The 22,903-nt window shown below is 38.1% G+C and overlaps 2 protein-coding genes across 2 annotated transcripts; both read right to left on the bottom strand.

Moving 5' to 3' along the window:
* Positions 1-1,995: 1,995 nt before the first annotated feature.
* Positions 1,996-19,430, bottom strand: LOC135595250 (mediator of RNA polymerase II transcription subunit 33A-like). Its single transcript, XM_065085921.1, has 12 exons — positions 19,035-19,430; positions 18,830-18,943; positions 16,039-16,392; positions 14,719-15,035; positions 14,516-14,607; positions 14,074-14,425; positions 10,812-11,019; positions 9,505-9,619; positions 9,036-9,203; positions 7,499-8,168; positions 5,895-6,101; positions 1,996-3,965 (listed from the first exon to the last, which is right to left on the bottom strand). The coding sequence occupies exons 1-12, from the start codon at positions 19,319-19,321 to the stop codon at positions 2,872-2,874; spliced, it is 3,978 nt and encodes a 1,325-aa protein (XP_064941993.1). The 5' UTR covers positions 19,322-19,430; the 3' UTR covers positions 1,996-2,871.
* Positions 19,431-21,946: 2,516 nt separating this feature from the next.
* On the bottom strand, positions 21,947-22,812 carry LOC135595251 (probable calcium-binding protein CML27). The gene has a single exon (XM_065085922.1). The coding sequence runs from the start codon at positions 22,669-22,671 to the stop codon at positions 22,081-22,083; it is 591 nt and encodes a 196-aa protein (XP_064941994.1). The 5' UTR covers positions 22,672-22,812; the 3' UTR covers positions 21,947-22,080.
* Positions 22,813-22,903: the final 91 nt, after the last annotated feature.

Below are 22,903 nucleotides of genomic sequence, written 5' to 3' on the forward strand. Positions count from 1 at the left end.
TTTAAGATTTAAAGTATTATTAATTAAAAAAAATTAGGATTTTCTTTTAAAAAAATAAATTAGTTATAAGAAGTTCAATGTAATTTTTTATTTTTTTCACTATGATTCCTTCTTTTTCTGTTTGGTTTGATCTTATATTAGTAGTATATGATAATACTTGCAAATGATATTTTTATTTCTTCATATGGTATCAAAGCTATAATTATGGTAATTTATATTTCAAAATTTTTTTAGTGAAGATGATATATTTTTTTTTACTATAGATTATAATAGTCTAAGTTGAAGATACGGAAGACTTGTTTAGAGTCATATCCGGAAAGATCTATGAGATGCAGTTGGTGTGAATGTAAGAACAACATTAGATTTTGCAAATGGAGATGAAGGACATTAAATGTAAAACATAAATTTGTGTTAAAGAGATATATTTCTCATTATCCCTTTGAACACTGATTGTAATTTCCTAATACTTTTTGAAGATAAAAAATTTGTGTTAAGAGATATCACTCTTAGATACATAAGAGCATATTTCTGATGTACGAATGAAATATTATATTATTTATAATCTTTGAAAATAATATGTTTTTTATATTACATCTATTCAACAAGTAGAGTTAAAAAATCTTTTTTCCCTAAACCAATTGTTGATCTTCACACTTTCTTCACTAAACTGATAAAAATTCTAAGTGATATATATATATATTCTTTTTCACTTTAAATGATATGTAATCTTCACTAAACCATCCTTAGTGATATATAATCTTTTTTCCCTAAACCAAGTGAAAAAGAATATAATTTTTTTCACACTTTTTAAAGTAAGGGTGAATCTGCTGCAAGCAAAAGAGAAATGACCCAAGCGAGTGGGTCCACTACTCGTTTCAATGTTAGTGTAGTGGGACACTGCAACGTGGCAGTCTGGTCCTACCGGTAAGCAACTTTGTCCCTCTGTTGTAAATCTGTGGTGCTGCTGTTCTTTTTGAAGTAGACGACGACCAAGTAAGTCTTCTTCCTCCTTGCTTTCACTTCTTCTTCCCTCGTTATGTAAAAACACTTTTTATCAGTGTCACGTGATCCAGATGATCCACCACCCACCTGAAAGGCAGAGCCAAATGTAGCTGCCATGTCAAGTTGCACGTACAGTCCAATAAATAAGGTCTCTGTTTCCTTCCCTCCTGCCTCATTTTGACATCAGATCATCATCACCTTCGGATGCTGCAACATTTGCTTGCAACCTTTCAGTTTCCCTTTATCGGGTTAGGCAAAGCACTGATGTGATCCTCCTAACTAAGGTTTTGAGGTTAGTGGTACTCGATGGTAACCAAAGGGGAACAAAAAAAAGAAAAGAAAAGAAAAATCGCTGGGTCTCGCCCCTCTTGCCTTTGCGGCAGCCGATGAGGAGGTTCTGACCGACCACAGATAGAAGGCTTCCCCGGACAGCCCATTCGGATCTCTATGTTCGTGTCGCAGCGAAGGGATCCGTGGGCATGGCCGGAACAAATGTGATTCGAGTGATACTAATTCAAATGTAATGTTGCAGAAAGAAAGATTGCGCTCTACTTCGATAAATGTAGCCTAAAACTCTAATATGTCAATCTCTTTGGAGTCGGGTGCGTTTAGAAATATGCAATGTGGGTCTAATGTATAATAATTTCAGAAAAATTTCAAATTATATGATGCTATCCAAAACCACAAGATTTGATTGATGCGTTCTATAAGATGAAATTTATTTTCTTTCTTATTTTAATTTTTTTAATATTTATTTATATGATTATATTTTATATTTATTATATAAAATTTCTTCTTTTTTTATAAGATTATATATATATAATTTATTAATTTAAATTATATATGTATATTTATTTTTTAATAAATACTAAAAATATTTTAGAAAGAGTAAGTTTGTTGTATAATATTTAAAATATAATTTTACAAAATAAAACTTACGTCAATACATATTTAAATATAATTTTCATCTACTGTTTGTTACAATATTTAATGTATTAAGAACAACTACACATTCATTCAAATATGTTTCTTCACATGTACATTAAAAATTACGAATGTGTTTCCAATCGCAATCGAGGAGATGATCATTTTTGCGGATGTTACAATCATGATGATGCTTAGGTCTGATTGCACCACATACATATATATAGCTTAGGTTTGTTCCCCTACCTCCGGCTTTATGATTCACGATCGCCTTCGTCCCGAGCTGGGCACGATGGCGATGAAGAAGTTGACAAGACCAGATGAACAATTACTTCCCATCAGTAGCATCAACCATCTATCGTAGCAGTGTCCAGAACCAACTATTGCCTTGCCTTGTTGACACACACAAGAGGGGTGAAATTTTTACGGTGCTGGAGCAAATGTCGCATTGGGCAATGCTCATATGGATCCATCCATCCCACGGCATCGATGCTCATGACATGATAACCAAGCAATTTTTGACCGGCAGGCAATCTTCCTGATCAAGATTGGTCCAGAATCCAACTCGCTTATTTACATGATGTGTGTCTGCTAAATACCAAGCGTTGAACCACACACTCAGTTCTCTGCTTGTAGCTGCAAGGTAGCGTCGAGTTAAACACGGAACACACGGACAGATGTTGTCGCACTGCCACTAGCTGCAAAGTACCATCCAGTTCCACACCAGATGCGCACAGATGTCGTTGCAACTGATGCCTGCTTCTATTGCCAGTAAAGAAATTTCTTGCACTGATATTGATGACATCTATCGTATCTCGTGCATCAAAGACAACAAGGTGGTACGATACGGAATCCTGGTTCAACAACCTGTGTTGTGCCAAAATCTGCTCGTCTGGAGTGGAGGGCAGCAGGACCAGACAAACTACTATCCACAAGTGAAACGGATCACAACACGGATTCCACCACTGCTGTCACGGCCGAGGGACCACCTAGCTCAAGGAGCGATAGAGCCATATCAAACTCTTGCCAACCCCTGAGACCGCTGGCCAATTTATGCAAAGCCTCCTGCTTTGCCTCCAGCACCCATGCTGGTGCAAAGTTCACCAGCAAGCCCACAAAGCATGACACGTACGCCTTCCATATTGCTGGATCACACCCAAGAATTATATTGCCCTCCATGGCACCAGCTACAAAGTCCATGTGGATCCCAATCACCCGGGCTCGCATCGACGAGAACACTGATGTGTACACTGGGGATGTATTTCCAACTCCCCAAACAAAAGCCCCACATATGATCAGCATGTAGGCCATAACGTAGCCTTGCAGGATATTGGATACTGTCTCAGTTCCACCTAGCTTCTCTGCTCCGGCTGATAACAGCAGCGTCGGCAAGGTCTCCTCATACATTATCTGCACAAACTGCACCCCGCCCGCAACAAACAGTAGGCTTGCCCCCAGTGTTGCCACATGTTGTACTCCCGATATAGCAGAGACAAGAGATATGCGGCTTGATTTCAGGCGGGTAGGTCCATTGGAGCTCCATTTGGTTCCTAATTTGTGTGCCCACTCAATGACCAGCTTGAAAATCACCTTGTTGACAAAATGAATGTCAGGAAAGTTTCGACATGTTCGGAGGTAGAGGAAACCTGGTGCCACTGGGAGCCGAACACCCTGGTCAGACATATATCGACCCAGAAGTCCATTAACTCCTCGATCGGCTGTCATGTGAGATCCTCCAGCAACTGAGGGACCTAAAAATGAGGAGAAGCAGCTCCTAATCAGCTGCACAACAGCATCCTTCTCCCTCGAGAAGGGAGAACGTGAGCAGGATAGGACAATGAAATCATGCCACCTTCGCACCTTCTGAGTCCACAAGGCTCCTATGATTGGCATGCTTGGCCAGGTGCAGCCTGTTGCACAGTTCTCAAGAGCCTGACCAACAACTCCATGGATGTACTCTGAACTCTTCTCGAGCTTAAATGTTATCGTCAAGCTTACGAGAGCAGCCATTGGTAGTGGGAGCATTGGTGGCAACCCTCCTGCCAGAAATGGTCAAATTAGTACTGCCTAGCATTCAACACAAACGTTTATATAAGTAGCTCCTCATTCAATACATTAAATCAAATCATATGATGTAAGCTTATGAATGCATAATGAGACACCTAGTCTCCAGCTTCCTACGTACAGCGTGGTTAGATAAGAGGAAACAAAAGAATAGGCATAAACGACATTGAGAGGAACATATATATATATATATATATATATATATATATATATATATATATATATATACATACATACATAAATATATATATATATCAAGATTCTAAATACTGGTCTGATAGGGGATAACATATAATATACCCATCTGAACCACAGGGTATTATTGAATACAATAATTAAACAATAATTAAAGAAACAAGATAATCTTTCTAGCAGCATAAATGAAATTTCTAACAACATCTCCCGGAACAAGTAGACACTAAAGCAATCTAATTGATATGTGAGTTGAGCAAACTTAACTTGAGAGCATCAACTGTATAGGTTACTAAATGACAAATTTGTACATGCAATATTTGCATTCAACTAACACAATTGTGCTGCTAGTACCAGTCAGTATTTAAATTTTTATTTCATTTTTCATTAAAACCAAACACTGTAGACTTTACTAGACACTATAAATAAATATCTAGATACTCTTAGTTTAACTAAGAATATTGCTTTGTACATAATTCAATGGTGAAAAAAAATCAATTTGGCTGAATCCAAAAGAATTGGAACTTTACAGCTTTTTGTTATTGTTGTAGACACCAGACAATATGGTTCGATATACCAAGCAGTATATTGGTACCAGTAACCAAATCCTATATCGGACAAAAATTAAATCCTTCATAAGCATGGTGTCCAAAGAAAGTGGTGCAAGAAGACAATCCATATTAGAAGAATGCTGTATTTATATGGTTGCTTCAATGTTCCTTGCAGGCTACATGTTATACTTCTAAAAGAATTATTCAATCATTGATGTACAGAACATTTCAATGTGATTCCTTCTTTTATTCTACAGAGACATAGTTACCTTCTTCTCACTGTAAGCATTTTAGTTAAAGAGTTGTGTAAGTTAGGTTTTACCATCATCAAGTCCTATCAAAATCAGAAATATTTTATTTGTCATAAAATTGCAGCAAAGGTCAACAGGAGTTTGATGGAAGACATATGGTACTTCCAGTAAAAGATGATGCAGTAAAAGCAGTACCTACTTGTATCAAAACCCCTCATTTAAAGCATATAGAAAGTTATGTTTTACCAAGACTTACAAGTGCATTCATTCAAACAACTGTTATCAGGTATATCTGTGAATTTGTCCTCATTTAACAAGCCAATTAAATTGTTTCCAAGTACTTGATTGAAGGACACCAAAATCAAAGAGCTTGCTGGATGCCATTTCTTCTATAAAAGTACAGTTATTTCAGAGGCTTTCTTTATTTTCCTTTGGGTTTACAATATTCAAAGATTTCAACACGTGTGACAATGAAATCATTCAGATGTCTGGACTCTGAATGGCCCTTTTCTATGGACATTTCATCACTGTTTCAGACGGTAACTTGTCAAATGGTGTGTTGAACAACTTTGCACTATAAGAATACCAATCACGCACAACTTTAATGAGTGTGGTGTAACACCACTTGCTAGATAACAACCTAGTGCACCAAGAAAAACCAAGTTAGAAATTACTTGTGTCATTCGTGAATAATATCTTTTATGATGTTTCAGCTTCTTATTCTTATCTTTGCCTTATTGACACAATATGAAAGAAACTGATCAAGTTGCCCACTTCAATCTTAATTTAAATCAGTTATTGACCAAATGCAGGTGAATTAAAATAAAGTAAAAGAAAGTAGCTCATAATTAAAGTAGAACAAGCAAATACATATAAAGCAAGATAATAGAATAAAGAATAAAACACATACGAGGATAACAGCTGTTAATATGAACCCCAGCAGAGGCAAGTATTTCCTTTACTTCAGATTCGATAGATAGAAGAGTCGGAGCAGGGCTAGGCCAATCAGTCCCATTCATTGGAACTGGTTTCCAAATACCACGAGTAATCTCCGCTGAAAAGTAGCTAATGATAGTAGCAATAGAAGCTGGTAGAAAATCCACAAGATCTCTCAAACCTACATAAGTTGGGAGGTTAGTGTAGGCAAGTACAATATAAAACAAAAAGGAAACTTAGCAGAGATATTATATGACTAATTGTTTAGTTACTATCTGATACTTCCTACTACAAAAGAAGCTTACAGCAACTGAAGAAAGAGATGCTTTCATCTTCATTGGTGTACTCTTCTGAGTTCTGACCGACGAAAATCATAGGCTCTTCTTACATACCCCCATATGGATATAAACATTCATATATGCACGGTATTTAAGCGAATATATTTAATATGACTCAATCCTTCTTTTATTATCATAATTTTGACTTTACTCGACAATCGAGCTGCTAAACAAGAGAAATTGGAGTGAAGCTTGTAGAATATAATAAACCAATTCTATATCCTTCAATTTAGTTCTTTCTTAGTCCAACTGCTGTTATTTTTCAACAACTGTTAGGAGATGATATTGGCTTGACAATGAGCATAGTTTTATGCAATTCATCTTATTGAACTATTTTTCAAATTTTGAGGCAATGGTGGCTAAACTGGCAATCATCTATTTTATGGACCCTTAACATAGAACTCAAGCAGCCTTGGAGATCAAATGAATGAGGGTAACCCAGATCCTCATCATTTAAAATAGCAGATCCTTTCAGGTGTAACAAGTTCAAGTCCCCGTTGAAGTAACAAAACTTCAGCCAAATAGTCCAAGGTCACCAAGATTATAAAGCAACACAATGAAAAGTTACAAGATGCCTTATCTTACTCGCAGATACTTTAGTTTAACCCAGATCCTCATAATTTATTTTTTCTTGTATAATTCAGAACTTTGGGTGGAATACTTGGAGGCAAGTACTCAAGTTAGCCAAAATTGAACTCCACAAGCCTGATAGAAACTCAAACTGGTATGATGATCAGACTATGTGCTTGTATGATTGGTGTCAATTAACACAAAAAATCACCCCATGCCAGTTAACATGAGCTCTGTGCTAAGTTATTACAATGCTGCCCTCAACATGCCAAACAGAGCAGTGACTATATGAGCAGGTGCACAAACCAAAATTCAAATGCATGTGCTGCCAACGACGTAAGTCACGTAACTAAAGATGATAGCATTGCATGCCAAACATGTACACTCTTACACTAGGATTAAATAATTTCTAGTTTCATGATCAATAACTGCTTGAAGTTATGTACGTCTGGAAGAATTTCTATATCGTCATTCTACCGTTGTCATTTTCATGGCTCTTTTAAACAAATTGTTAGGATGTCCTGTTTGCAATACACATTAAACTTCCCACAAACAGAATATATTGGTACTTGGAAGAATGGAAAAATAGCTACGTGACTTAGAACACCAAGAATGAAGAATAGGCAAATGCAAAAGCATGGGAAAAAATCGACAAATAAGTGCATCAAACCTGTAGTCAAGTCTCTGGAGGAAAGCCTTCCATGAGCACATGCAGTCAAAACAGCTTCAAGAACAAATGGAATAGCTCCTAGAATCTCCCATCCAGGAAGCATTGGCCTTTGTAAAGAATCTTCTGTCATATTTACAGGTGATCCACTTATGCTGCTACTGGAGTTTGATGAGGGATTACCAGAAACAGGTCCATTTTTAGACATTTTCCGATAAATCATGTTCAAAATCTTATTAGCAGTCTGATGCACTGGGTCTTTGTTGCACAGACCAGAAAGAATTGAGGCTATGCAAGCCTGATTCTGGAAGTACCAAGCTCGAAGTTTTGGAAATGAGTCAATATAAACTGGCCGACGTGGTGATGCATTAAACGAACCCATATTATTCCCTGTTCTATTCATAGCAGATGAGTTCTGCAAAGCAATACGACTGTTGCGCATCAACAAGAGATAGTCTAAGGTTAATTCCATCTTTATGGAGCCTCGACCTGCTTGGCAGAGCTCCTGAGGGGGTTTGTAAAATTTCCACAGTCGAAGAAGAAAGAGGAATGCACACGAGAAGACCGAGTAAACAGAAGTTTCCTCAGAAGTTCTCGACTTATGACTGGAAAGAGGTGACAGTGACCCAAAGACCTCACAAAGCGGCATTAAAGCTGCTGCAACTTCTGGAATCTGAAGATGCCAAAAAATTTACATTAGTAATATGGAGCAAATTATGAGGGACATTTAGGCACAAACTATTGCAAAATGGTTGTGCAGTCCCACTGTATTGACGAAAACCGAATACATGTATATATCTAATCATCTTGTGCATTCACATGGGAATAAAGAAAAGCACCAATGGTAGATCAACAAAAAAATTCTTATCTTTCATATGTTTTCAAAATATCTCGAAAAAAACAACATTTTTACAGAAAAAGGACCACGATAATTCTGAACAAAACCTGGAAGTCTAGAAGTAACATTACTAAATCACCATCACTAAGTAATGAATACCAATAATAAATGATACACTAAAAGTAGATCTATAACAAGTACTTTGTAAAGTCAGTTCTGCCATGTGAAATTTCTTTCCCAAATTGACCTTCTATACTTGCAGAAGCTCCAAACATGTATTTAAAACTTGTTCTGGTTTCTTAAATGCAAATCCAAATCACATATACATCCACAAGTGCATATGACATGATTGACTATAAGAAAAACCAAGACATGATGTGAGTGAATCATAGTTCCTAGATTTACTATTGTTGTGTCATATTTATTGTGTTTGAATTATACTCTAAACATGGTTTACTGATGGAGTAATACATACAATACCAAACAAAATGATCTATTAGTTCATAAAAAATGACCAGAACCTACAGTTCATATTACACATTTGACTTAATAATCAACTACATCAAAACAATAACAGCATACATCATAGACATATTTTGTATAAAATTGTTAATCATGTTCAGAATTTCCAAAAAATTAAAGATGAATTAACAAATTGGTTCCAAGTAGTAGATAAATGTATTCTCAGAAGGCTTTACTCACCATGCCATGTAAAGAAAGAATATGAACGATGTCCACACCAGAAACTCCAAACAAAATGGCACTGAGCACAGGCATGTGACCAATCAAATAATTCTCAGCTGCAGATGCTGAAGAATCAGGAGGCATAGGAAGAGATAGCAATTTGACCACAAAAAACACAACATGTTCCTGAAGCAATAAAAAAAGACAATTAGAAGCACAGACAAAAATGAAGTTCATAAAGTACAAACCAATTTGAATAAGGTTAACAGCTCAACACCAGCTAAGGTTTTTGGGGCAAGCACAAATAAATAGAGCCAAAATATCCCAAGGAAATTGATAGCCATTAACACATCTAAACCATAGAAACTTCTTACAACAGTACCTCCCTAATCCTTAATAAAAATTACTCAGTGAAATAACTAAATATAATTTTCAATCAATGGTTAGAAGTGCATATAATAAATGAAAAGATATATAAGTGAACTACCTGGACATTCCAACCACATACTAGGGATGCGGCACATAAAATTTTTGCAGCTGCTAATTTTTCTTCTTCTGATCCATTGACTGCAATATGGTACATTTTCTCCACTTCCACTAAACTACAGAGCAGCAAAATAAGTCCATGAGTCTGATTATTACAAATTTAAGACCACTAAAGTTGATAATATTATAGTGAATTGAGCTTGAATACCTTTAATAATAAAAACAATAACATTATGTTGGCACTGTAATCAGGATTACAGGCTATGGAACCATATAAAATCAAGATGGTTAAATGCAATTTTATCATATAAATAAGAAGATGACTAACTAATTAGGAGTATCAAGCATCTATACACGATATAGTACTAATGTGCACAGTGCAAAGAGATGCTAAATTCAAATGTTTTGGAATTTAGCATATCCTTCTTCATCCATCTAGTTTGCTTTCTTTATACTTTCCTCAATATTATAGTGAATTGAGCTTGAATACCTTTAATAATAAAAACAATAACATTATGTTGGCGCTGTAATCAGGATTACAGGCTATGGAACCATATAAAATCAAGATGGTTAAATACAATTTTATCATATAAATAAGAAGATGACTAACTAATTAGGAGTATCAAGCATCTATACATGATATAGTACTAATGTGCACAGTGCAAAGAGATGCTAAATTCAAATGTTTTGGAATTTAGCATATCCTTCTTCATCCATCTAGTTTGCTTTCTTTATACTTTCCTTAATTTTCTTTTCCTCATTTTTTTCTTTCACAACAAATTGGCATATCCTCTTGTTTGTCAACAACATAACAGGGAACTATAGCAAGATTGACAGGATTAGTTAGTCTACCCTGATAGCTTGTCTTAAACATGTTGTGACCAGGTGGTTGGCATCATGAACAGACCTTCTGCATTTGGAGGAAATCTGCTCTTGAAGATGTGTCAGGTTCACATGACACAAGTGGCACGTGTGCCAGACCTCTTCCTTGAATAAAGCACATCTTGCCATCAGAAGAGGTCTCTTCGAATTACGGTACTAAACTGATTATTTCTAACTTCTAAGTTTAAACAATACATTTGAATTCAAGGCCTTTAAACATCTCTGCAGTTTGCTGCCCATATAATGCAGAAATCAACAACAATAAGGTACAAAGATGGCGCCAAAACATTTCACAGCACAAGGCCATAAGCATGTCAGTTCATATATCAACAAGAACTACTGTTACAGTCAGGGCATGACTGTAACTAATCAATGCAGTACTGTCATCACTGATCAGGTTAATCTACGAGGAATTGTTTAGAGTACCTTGTTGCAGGAGTCACCATAAGAGAGTTTTTCAAAGAATCAGTCAGTGGAGCTCCCTCAAGGAAGGTTGACCAAGAAGAATCTTGAAATGAAGTTGGATCTTTTGATGACACAGATGGAACAACATATCCAGGCCAAAAGTAAGCAGATGTATCAATCAAATTTCTTGCAATACAGGCTTCAACAATTAGATGCAGCATGTTTCCAACTGCATGTGTATAGAAAAGGAACAATCATAACACTTCTTCAAGTAGTCCACAGGTATAGAGTGCTACTTAACCAATGTATAGCATGGAAAAGCTAAGTTAGCATTAGTTTATCATATGTAGCTCCATGGAATGAGATGCCGCATACAATTTTAAAGGTTTAAAGCATGGTCTGCAGTACCGGACCATACCGCCCGGTACGGGCGGTACGTACCGGTCCGACGGGCTTCCGGTACGCGGACCATCTGTTACGGTCCTACACTGTAGCAACACTGTATCACTGTAGTAGTGCTACAGTGCTCGGCACGCCTAAATATACCGAGCGATACACCTGGATATACCGTACTGTACCGGTACCGAGCCCAGGTCGAAACTCCGGTACGGTACGGTATTACGGACCTTGGTTTAAAGGATCATGTTCAGGATTGATCACAATATTTAGGATCGTGAATGGCCATAGGATTCAGGATCCGGATAATCTTAAAGCAATTAAACCTAGTTCTGAGACAGATTATTCACTTCAATGAACATAAATTGGTTGAAGGAAGCCTTGAAATCGATAAAAACAACTCAAATCTTGCTAAAACCAGCCAGAACTATCCACAACCATTCAGAGTCAATCAGAATCTAGCAAGGATCAGCAGGAACTGCATAAAACCCAACTAGAAATACAATGAACTTGTAGTGATCACTCAAACCCACTTAAAACACGCACAATCAGCTCAAACCTGTTCAGTCCAACCAATCCCAAGAGAACTCAGAAAAATCAGGATCAGAGACAATTAATCCATATCAGGATTGGCCCATCTTATGAAGCAGTTTATAACTTTACAAGAATTGTCTCATATCTAATATGGTTTGATACATAGGAAAAAGGAGTAATCAAAGCTCCATAAAGAAAACTGAGTGAATACTTGGATTGAAGTTTTCATCAACTACTGTTAGCAGAGTAGGCATACTCAACCCAGGAATTGGTATAAGCAAATTCATATTGAATCCGGAAACCAGTAATGAAACTATTTACAACATCAAGATTAATGGACATGTTTCTTTTTGCTTCAAAAGCCCAAACCGATTCAAAGCAGGTTTATCATGAGCTTCACTCTAGACAAGCTAGAAAGCAAACATATTCTATCTTTTTTAGTCCATATTATTATCTAAATTATCTTTCACTTTTCAATTTGAAAATAATTTAACATAAATTATTAATAATGATGCAAACTTCAGAATGCTTGCAGATCTTAAAGAAAATCTTTGACCTAGATTGGATATCCAAAAGTTCTGATCTCGTTAACATGTGAATTATAGTTTGTCATCTAACTGCACCCTTAAAAGTATAACAAACAAGATTTTCTACTGTCTCTGAAGTTCATAGCTATTTTGTTCTTTTAAACATAAAACTAGTAACTTAAAAGCAGGGATCCGAACTGGAGCTTCAGGTCTGACATGTACTTTGTTTGGCCTAACCACTTACAGGTCAGATAGTGTTTGGATCACCACACTTTTTCCTTGTTAGTTCGCTCAACTCAAAATGAACAAAGACCTGTATTTTACAATGTAATGTGGCCTGACAGCATTTAGGATACAAAATTTTGAGGGTCTGATCAGATGTATACCTCTTGAATATTCAGATGACTGGACCTAAATTTGAGCGACCTGACCAGTTCTTATCCTACTGTAAGTAACAGACTGAAATTTAAAGAATAAGGAAAATTTTGAAAACTATATGAATGGTATCTTTTGTAACTTACAAAATTGCAAATGAATAGTCTTACATATTGTATATTCAATTACTCTCAGTCTCAGTACAGTCCAACTAAAGGTCTAAAGTTGCATCTAGGCATGACCCTATCTCTATTGCTAAAAAGTAATCATAAAAAATAGTGAGTTGCTACGATGGTCATAACCAAATAGATGGTGTAAATTGACATAAAGTAGAACATAAAACAAACACTCCAACTGTTCATTGCTTCACATCTCAAACACGATAACTCTCAAGATATATTATTTTTTATCTTTTGTTATTTATGTATGACAATCTAAAGGGTGCTAATGTTTAAAGAATCGAAAATAGAGTTGGTAATAAGAAAAAAAGGACAAAACATACAGGGAAATATTCCATAATGCTCCAATATCATCAAATTCTCATCATCTTGGGTTTGGTTGATTATGGATGATTAAGGGAAAGTATTAGAGAAAGAGCTTTATAGATTACGTAATGGAGGAACTTAGAGTGGTAGGATAACTAGGGAAGAAATCTCTAGAAAGATAGAAATAGATAATTTCTTGTACTCACTCTAAGTTCTATGAACTCACTTTTGGGAAAACATATTGGCCTCACACCAGTTACACATAATGCAGAAAAGAAACTCATTTATTCATTTATCAAGTCTTCAATACAATTCCTCCCCTTTTTTATTTTTTGAAGTAAAAGAACACAAAAAAGTAAAAAGTAAAAATACAACTAAGAGATTTACATCAAGGTAAATTAATTGTTCACTCTTTTCTTATTTAAGGAAGATAAATTTTCGAATTTGTATTGAAAAATAATCTGCTGTTTCATAGGCTTCCATCTCTTTTTTTAAAACAATAAAACTTATTGAAACAATATCTTCATCAAAAGTAACTTTTTATTTCTTTTACTTTTCCTCATTGACTACCTCTTTTATTTTTCTTGAACAATCTAGAAAACTAAAGTAGAAAAATAGGAGGCGATGGCAAGTGGCAACTTATGATTCTAACAAAAACTCTCTCTAAACTATTAAAAATAAGAAATTTGAATAGGCTTTTTTTTTCACAACTAGTGTAGACTAAAAGGTGTTCCAATGTCCATCAATTCTCTAGATAAACTCCTATAATGGTGAAAACAAGCATAATATTTCTGGAAAAAAGTACACACTCATGCAATTAAGCAAGAAAAAAGTGTAACCTTCAATTAACAGAATCCTATAACAGTAAAAAACTTGATTCATAAAAAATATAAAGCCAAAGTCTGTTCTCACTGCTGCATTTATCATTCAGATGAAGATAATAAAAAATTATCAAGACAAACAAACCTGCTTTTATAGAACAATCATTAAGGTTGCTATTCCCAGCCTTGAAATTATAAACAAAGACTGCTGCTTTTGTAGCTGCACTATTAGCAACATTGACAACCGATGGAGGAGGTGAGAGAAGTGCTGAAAATTGTCCCAGTATCTTAAGGGATGATATCAATGCATGCCTTCTAACTGCAAATTTATTTCCTTCATTTCCAAATGAATTACTTCTCAAAAATCCATTGCTAAAAGGATAAGGTGTTTCATTCTCTTCCTTCACAACAGCAGCGACTGCCAAGGGGACGATAGAAAGCAGCATGCATAATCGTGCATCAAGGTGAGGTATTGGTCCTTCTATAGGCTCACGATCCTAGAAGTGCACATATTTGCAAATGCAAGAATATAAATTAAATTTCTATAGCAAATATAATTGTATGCATAAAAACAGAATTTTCTCAACTCGTTGCACAAGTCGGAGCGCTGAAAGCCAAAGAGTTTGAAATGTCTCCTGCCAGCTTGCCTGGTTAATTACTTGCAGTGTCTTGGTCAATTCTGTTTAATTAAACAGTCTTAAATTTTCTTATAATAGAACAGATATGCATATTTGGAAAAGGAGTAAAACAAAAAAAGGAGACAGAATGAAACAAAAGAGACAACTAGAACCTGTAAGAATCTCAACAGCAGATATAGCATATAGATGCTTCCCATCCATTGCATTCTCCATAAAAATATCAACAGGTATCCAACAAGCACCTCTTCCAGCACCATGACTGTTGCATGGATTCAAGCTATATGACCCAGCATCAGCTAGAGCTCCAAGAAGTTGATGCTTATTCAGAAGGAATTCCCCATTTACTGCACTATTTATATTTGTGAACAACTTATCCAAAATATGACTCACTGATAATAAACTCTCTGATTTTGATCTATTGGCATCAATAGTTTGGAGTCTCTGAAGTAGGCCATTGAACAGCTCAGGCCTGTGCTTGGAAGAATTTTTTTCAATCAGTAGTAAACACCTCAAAATAATTTCTTATATTAAATTATTAATCTCCACAAATCTCTTAGGATTATAGATTAAAATTAGTTATCACTTAAAATGCCCTGATCACAAACATCCAATGTCATCAGAGTTGTAGTTAAATAGATATCCATGAGTAGCAAACATCACAACTTTACCAGTTAAACATAGGGAATCAATAGAACTCCCAAGATTGATGAACTCCCAAGTATGGGGCAAGGAAAGGTCAGCAGACAGGGAGTTTTTTAAAATGGACTAATCAATAGAAAAAAGGATAAAATAGTTGGATCTCATGTCAGTAGCTATTATCTAAAATAAGTAGGAACCTAGTGGTTATTGGATTCATATTACTATTCATAAAAATGTGCCATGGTCTAATACTGCCTTCTAGAGGATGGAGTTACATTAGCACCAATCACAAGCAGGAGGTGAAAAAAGTTGTCCTGATCACTATGAAAAATCACAAGAAAAATCATGACACCAAGCAAGTTTGATATAGTGTATCAGCTGATGATGATTAACTTAGTTACTGGAGGGAGATTCACCCATGGGAAGAAATGAGCAACTACACTTAAGAGCCATCACAAGACCTAAGGAATGTCCCTCTATTGGAGCAAAGGGTGCTCATCTTGACTAGGTTTTCCAAGATAATCTATGTCCCTCTATTAGGCCTACTGTGACTACTGCTTAAATGAGAAAATTGGGCAAGTGATCACCACCATTGCTCTCATGGAAATAGAAAGTGAACTAGCCTTTGTAACAGATGCTATCATCCTATGTAGAAATTAATTAGTCAAAAATTTTAACATAATGGAAATTTTTTTTCCCATTTTCCTCCAAGACAGTGTTGGAATCCTTCTCCCTTCTCAATGTTAACATCAGAAACCATAAGCAGTTAAACTACAATATACAGTAAAAGTCATACTGATGAAGAAAGCATAAAAGCATAAGACGGTACATACATGTTGATACGAATAAGATGAAGAAAAGCTTTGGCCTTTTTATTTGAAGAAACTTTTTCAGCCACCTCAATAGCCATTAAAGCATTAGTCCTACGTAACTTGTCATGATGCTCATTTCTCCTCTCATTTGAATTCTCCTTAACATCGACCTGCATTGTTTGTTCTCCTCCACTAGCATATGCACAGCCATGTTTGTCTGCAGACACCAATTGGGGACCACAATCTTCAATTGTACAATCCATCAAGCTGGTGATGATATTCAAAATGAACAAAACAATTGCATGCCCAAAATCCATTTGTTGAACTCCATATGTATATGAAAGTTGTAAAGCAGCATCAATAGATTTTGCAATCCTGCAAAATGGACAATATTGTAAAGGATCAAAGGCTGAGGCTATAAATTCACTTATTCAAAAGTCACACTTTAGCCATGAAGAGGAAGGATATGAATCCACATTAAAAGGAAGCCAAGGAATTACATAAACACCAGAACAGCCTTACGGACCACAGAGTTAACATCTTTATGAGATGCTTACAGTAAACAAGTACACAATAAACACACGAACGGGCAAGTAGTGCTAACTTGATAAGCATGTCAAACTTATGTCAATAGTAAAGTATTTCAACCCTTAATCCTCTATTTTTGTTCCTCATCTATCTGTTACATTGTATACTATTTCCGCCTTCATTATTCTGCCATTTGACAAAACCACAAGCAAGCCCATGCAATAACGCATAATGTTTTCTAGTGTGTTTCCTGATGATGCAAGCAGGGATTGAGCAGCATCAGTATATGGCACTTGATAAAGGATATAAATAGGAACAGATTAAATTTGTCGCTTTTGCATGATGGTGAAGTGTCTCAAATAACCGGGGGTGACTACACTAGGAGGGTTCATCATAGAAACCCATAATGCATTTTGCTGAGGGCTTGTCCCTTAGACCAAAAAAAGATGGGACATCCAATTTCTCTTCACTAAAACCTCCTTTTCCTTAACCAATTTTTTTCTTTATGTTTCTAGTCCATCAATAACTATCAGTTAACTTTCTTCAACCCGAGTTCTCTTCTATTTACTTATACATCTAGAGCATTCTTCTCTCTACACATCATGTTGCATATTTATCATATCTTCAGAAGAATCCATCCTATTAGCAGCACAAGGAAATATTTCTTGGACAGATGTTACTAATAGAAAATACTATCTAAGTAACTAAAGCTCAAAGTTGTTTCCACTAGATAAGTCATTTCCTGACTTCAAATATAGTTAATAAACCCTGCATTTTTTTTCCTTGAAAGAATTAGACGTCTCACCTTAAATTCCATTTCTCAAAACATACAAGAAAATATCCAACTTTCCAACAAAAATCATCGACTCCCCTTTTTCAGAAAAGGAAAATTGCATAACACCCCACCAAGTTATTGATTTTCATTTTTATTTCTACAAATTTGAGTTTAACAAGTATATCCTAGCAAAACCAAAAACTTACATCAATGCTACTCTAGTTAACCTCCATTAGTTGATTGGCATATGACTCTTTAAAGTGACATTACACCCTTAACAAGCCCCATTATGATGGTATTAGTTATAAGGGCATTTTAGGTACTTTAACCATTTATATATTTTTAATTCAAACTAACAATTGATAATAACTAGTTTCTTGGATAGATGATAATGTAATGGTATATGTGGATGATCTTAACATTTGGAAGGGACAGATATATATATAAAACCTATAGGGGTAACAATGTCATTAAAATTGGATATTTCTATTGGCAACCATTTTTGCTATTTATAACCTTGTTTTAAGAATCTTTAATATTCCTAAGATACCCTTATGTAAATGAACATAAACGTCATCAACTTATCACTTAATTCTAACAAACTCTTCAACTCCTTCCATACAATTTTTCCTTCCCCTTCTTCTTCTTCTCCTAATGTAATGGTATATGTGGATGATCTTAACATTTGGAAGGGATATATATATATATATATAACCTATAGGGGTAACAATGTCATTAAAATTGGAGATTTCTATTGGCAACCATTTTTGCTATTTATAACCTCGTTTTAAGAATCTTTAATATTCCTAAGATACCCTTATGTAAATGAACATAAACGTCATCAACTTATCACTTAATTCTAACAAACTCTTCAACTCCTTCCATACAATTTTTCCTTCCCCTTCTTCTTCTTCTCCTAATTGCTGGAGCATCTTTCATCGTCAGTTATGCAAAATGACAAGAAAACGAGCAATAATCAAATGGGATGATCTGACGATCGAAGAGGAAGAGGTGGAAATATATATTTTTTTTAATGCTTGTTAGATCGATTTAATGATTTTAGGGCTTAAGATGTCAGATTACCAAAAGATGATATTCCGAGCATTTCTACAACATCTTGAAAGATGTCATCTTCTGGGTTAGTATGCATCAACCCAAAAGATATCAAATTTCAGGCCATCTTTTGGCGTTATAGGAAATAAGGGTATGATTGGTAATTGAAGGATTATATTTAGTAAAATTATATATATATATATATATATATATATATATATATATATATATATATATATATATATATATATATATATTAAGATGGTTGCAGGGGTTGCCAATGGCAAAAAGGGATTGCCAGTGGCAATCTCCTTTAAATTTTGCAAAGATAGATATTCAAAAAGCCCTTTTAGAAAATTAGATCCTTGACAAGTAAATTCCAAAAGCAATACTAATCCGGAAGCCAAATACTCACTTGTCTCAAACGAAAACTACCTAAAAGAGCCAAGAACTCACTTATCTCTACAGGATCCACCAGCCTCGATGGAGAGTGAGGAAACGGCATACCGGCTCACGAGATCAAGGTAAAGCCGGTAGGCCTCCGGCTGCGCCCATCGACGAGGGATCACCCTGAACTCATCAAGATACGAGAAACATGTGAGAAAAATAAAGGAATCGAGAATCGAAAACGATCAGGTAGATCACAGGATCCGATCCATGCCTGGGCTTGAGGAGAGCTAGGGTATGGATGGGGGAGACGACCCGACACGACATCGCCTGGTCGAGCAGCTTCCACATGGACGGGGTGTTGTTGGCGAAGCAAAGGTTGGAGACTAGGACGTGCGCTAGCTCGGGGTTGGGGAGCCCTAGGCCGGCCTCCTGGACGCACCGCGCCGCCTCTACCGCCCGCAGCAGCGGCGGGTCGCCCCGCTCCTCCGACGCCTTCACCGTCGCCATGACGCGCCGCTCCAGTTCAGCAGCCGTGTCCCCACTCTCACCCACCTCCATCGATGTCCCTCTCTCTCCGTCTCTCTATCTCTCTCGCCTTCTCCTTCTATGAGTCGGCGCTGTGGAAGAGATAACGGTAGAGGCGGAGCGCCTGCGAGAGGGAAATGACATGGAAACGCCCGAGGCTTATTTAAATGACTACGATAGCGGGTCCCATCTCTCCCCAGCGACGATGACCGTCAGATCGGTCGTCTTGATGAAACTTGATCGCGTGAACGAGAAGGAAGATATCCGAACCGACCGATGGCCAGCTACCCAACGGGGGTTGTTTTCGGTACGGGTGTGGTGGTCCCGCCAGTAAGTGAGAGAGCTGCCCCTGTTGGGTACTTTTGGGATGGTCAATGTAAACTGCAATGGAAAACTGAGGTTGTTTGGTCTTCCAATCAAACTGACTTCGGTGGCGTCGGTCAATTTGTAAGCTTTGATTTAATCGTTAACCGATTCTTAACGGTATGTATCCAACGCAACGCCTGACAGAAAAAGACAAAATCAATCGAGTAGTTTTCACATTTATCCCTTCAAAATGAATGGCATGGATAAATAAATTGCTCATTTATTCTTGCAAAATTACCGATGTACTTAATTAGTAGGATTGCCATGTTAGAACTTCAATAGACATTAATTCCTCCTTAATTGACATTAATTCTCCTTAATTGACATTCAACGGAAGTTTTATGCCCGACGGTCAGAAAAATCCAGTGGAGAAAGAATGTTAAGGCTCAGTCATGAGAATTAACAGTAAGAAATTTAAAAGGCGCTTCTAATTTGCTGCAGTCACAGTAATAGGAAAATTGAGCTGTTGGCCGACGCCGTCTCATCGCTGCTGCTGCTGCAGCGGGTGGGTCTCCTATCGTCAGGTGATGGAGACGCGTGGGTTTGACTAAGAATTCCTTCCTTTCTTCTGGAAGGGAAGGCGGCAAAGAAAAGGTGTTGTTGCGTGGGGTGAGAAGGACCGGTGCAGTGCGTGGCTGGAAACAACGCGACCGTGGGAAATGGTTTAGTGTTGGGTAGAAACGAAGGTCGGAGTGGAGAGTTTGAAGCACCGGTGGCACCAACCTCTCTTGGGTGTCATTTAAGTTGAATTCAGGTATGGGATGGAAGAGAAGGCGAGGATGAGAAATTAAGGCAAACCATTGACAAGTCCACCACCAAGTCAATGGGTTGACTATTAGGAGAAATCGACTTCTAATCCCTTACGTTTTGGAGCGTGTGGGTGCTAATATGTTTAACCTATACCGCTTTCGTGTCAAGACGGATAATCTTGAGCTAGTGCAAATGTTTGACCATACAATATTGATCCCTTGGTTGATGGCTGTATAATATCTGAAATGATCCATCCTTCTTCTAACTAAACAGTTCAATGTTTTTAGATCGGATTCACTGATATCATTAGATAATTAAACTACTCTATCCACACGCTTGGGCGACACTCTGCTCGAGGAGGAGGACAATAATGCTGACTCGATGTGCGCTGACATCACCCGCTCTCAGATAACGACTTCATCGTTGCCTGACCCCGCACGCTTGGTCGAGGCAGAGGAGGACGACGACCGAGGCTCGCCCATACCCTACGGCAGTTCGGTTCTCCACGCAACGCCAACGACAATGTTAGACGCCATTAGAGGTACGGTCCTGCTCCTGCAGGCAGGCACATCAGGTAACACCAAACTTACCTATAAATACCCCAAAGTTCTAAATGAATGGGAGAGCACTTCTTCATACAAAAACCCCCTCCGCACCCACTGACTTGATGGTCGAAGGGGTCGGGCCGAGCTTCCGACCCGACCTGTGTGCAGGTGCAAGAACGGGGTCGCCTCTTCCCGGCGCTGCGGCGAAGCTTTCCTTCCGACGCGACATCCCGACCGGACCACCGTAATCGGCCACCGAGAGATCTCGAGAGACGCCGCGTAAGATCCCCGACATTCGGACCCCCAACCAAGCCACGTCGGCCCCGAGGCCACGGCATAAAGTTGTTTACACTAACACTCAAGATTCCTCTTACCAACGGATATTTTTTTTACTTTTAGATCTATATCTTAATTCAAGATTCCTCTTACCAACTAAAATAATAATAATAAATCTATTCTAACCAACTTAAAATGAAAATGAATTGAGATTATAAACTTATAATCATGGAATCGATTCGATCATATCATAATAGAATAATGTACATTAAAGATGATATATATAAATATAAATAAGATTGAAGAACAATGTTAATTTACTTGTATGAACGAACGATTTTACTGTAATTATATATTGGAAAAAAAGAGTGAATAGAGATGTGACTTGATGGGACGCGAGTAAAGCCTCTCGCATTCCGCTGCCATCCTAATCGAGTGGGTATCTTGCAACACACGTCAAACTTGTGATAGGTGCAGATGCCATGAATGAGAGGGGAGGGGCTCATTGACCGTGTGCTCAAGCACATGGTCGGAGCATGTTGCGTTGAGCAGCGCATCAGATCTAAACCTATATATCGAACAGGATTCGAACCATTCATTCTATGCTCGATCAACTTGTGGGCACAAATTGTTGGAGCATGGAACGTTGACCTAAAGATCGAGATAGGTCAATTCCGTGAGACAGAAGCCACAGGAGGATTAGGGAAACAAAAGCCAAAAAGAAAGAAAAAGAGATATATTGTCCTTGGGCCTCATTCTTACCGTCAGATTCTACTTCAATGGTCCCTGATGGAGAGTGGAATAGATCACTTGCGGTAATTAGCAAGGAGAAGTGGATGGATCATGGGCCGTTGATCAGGCGCCCCAGACGGTGATGCCCTGCATCATATGCTTAAACTCCCCGAAATCGACCCGGCCGTCGGAATTCTGATCGACGGAGCAGATCATCTCTTGGACCCGGGCGATGCTCCGCCCCTCCGGTAGCCCCAGCTTGGCGAGCACCGCCTGGAGCTCTGCCGCCGAGATGAAGCCGTCCCCGTCCTCGTCGAACACCCGGAATGCCTCCCTCATGTCTTCCTCCACCGTCCCCTCCTCCCCTTCCCTTTCTTCCTCCATGGCAGCGGGGCCGCCGAAGAGCGCGTCGCCGAGGGCTCGGTGGAGGGCATCGAAGTCCTCGAAGGCCAGGCCGGCGCGGCCGGTGGGGATGTAGGCGGCGACGGTGGATCTGAGATCGTCGGCGTCGGCGTCGGCGCCGAGGCCGAGGCGGTCGAGGGCGAGTGCGAGCTCCTCGATGGTGATCTCCCCGTCGCCGTTCTGGTCGAAGAGATCGAAGATGCGGCGGAGGCGCAGGGTGTTGAGGCTCTGAGTCCGGAGCCGAAAGGAGGAAGACGGCCGGCCGAGGGTCGGTGTCGGCAGGCGGGTGTCGGCGGCGATCCCTCCTTCCATGGCTCCTTCACGGGTGGGTTCGGGCCCGTTGACGACGGGACGAGACTTTGGGAAGACGGGGCGGGGAGAAACCAGCGGTGGTGGTGGGGATTTATATAGAGCGACCAAAACCGTGGGAAGGCCGCGTGAACCGTCGTCGGCAACGGCTTATAGGGAAGAAGCCGTTGCCGCGTGAACCGTCGTCGGCAACGGCTTCTTCCCTATAATAATTTCTGATTATTTTTTGGTAATA

This window comes from Musa acuminata, chromosome BXJ1-10 (assembly GCF_036884655.1).
Source record: "Musa acuminata AAA Group cultivar baxijiao chromosome BXJ1-10, Cavendish_Baxijiao_AAA, whole genome shotgun sequence".
NCBI lineage: Eukaryota > Viridiplantae > Streptophyta > Magnoliopsida > Zingiberales > Musaceae > Musa > Musa acuminata.

Bases quoted from the DNA above. Each gene is read 5' to 3' on its own strand.
- LOC135595250 (XM_065085921.1), bottom strand. From the start codon at position 19,321: ATGGAGGTGGGTGAGAGTGGGGACACGGCTGCTGAACTGGAGCGGCGC. The intron at 15,036-16,038 runs GTATGTACCGTC...TTCCAAGCACAG, and splicing joins CATCTTATTCGTATCAACAT to GCCTGAGCTGTTCAATGGCC. The intron at 14,426-14,515 runs GTTGAGAAAATT...GTGCACTTCTAG, and splicing joins CGCTCCGACTTGTGCAACGA to GATCGTGAGCCTATAGAAGG.
- LOC135595251 (XM_065085922.1), bottom strand. From the start codon at position 22,671: ATGGAAGGAGGGATCGCCGCCGACACCCGCCTGCCGACACCGACCCTC.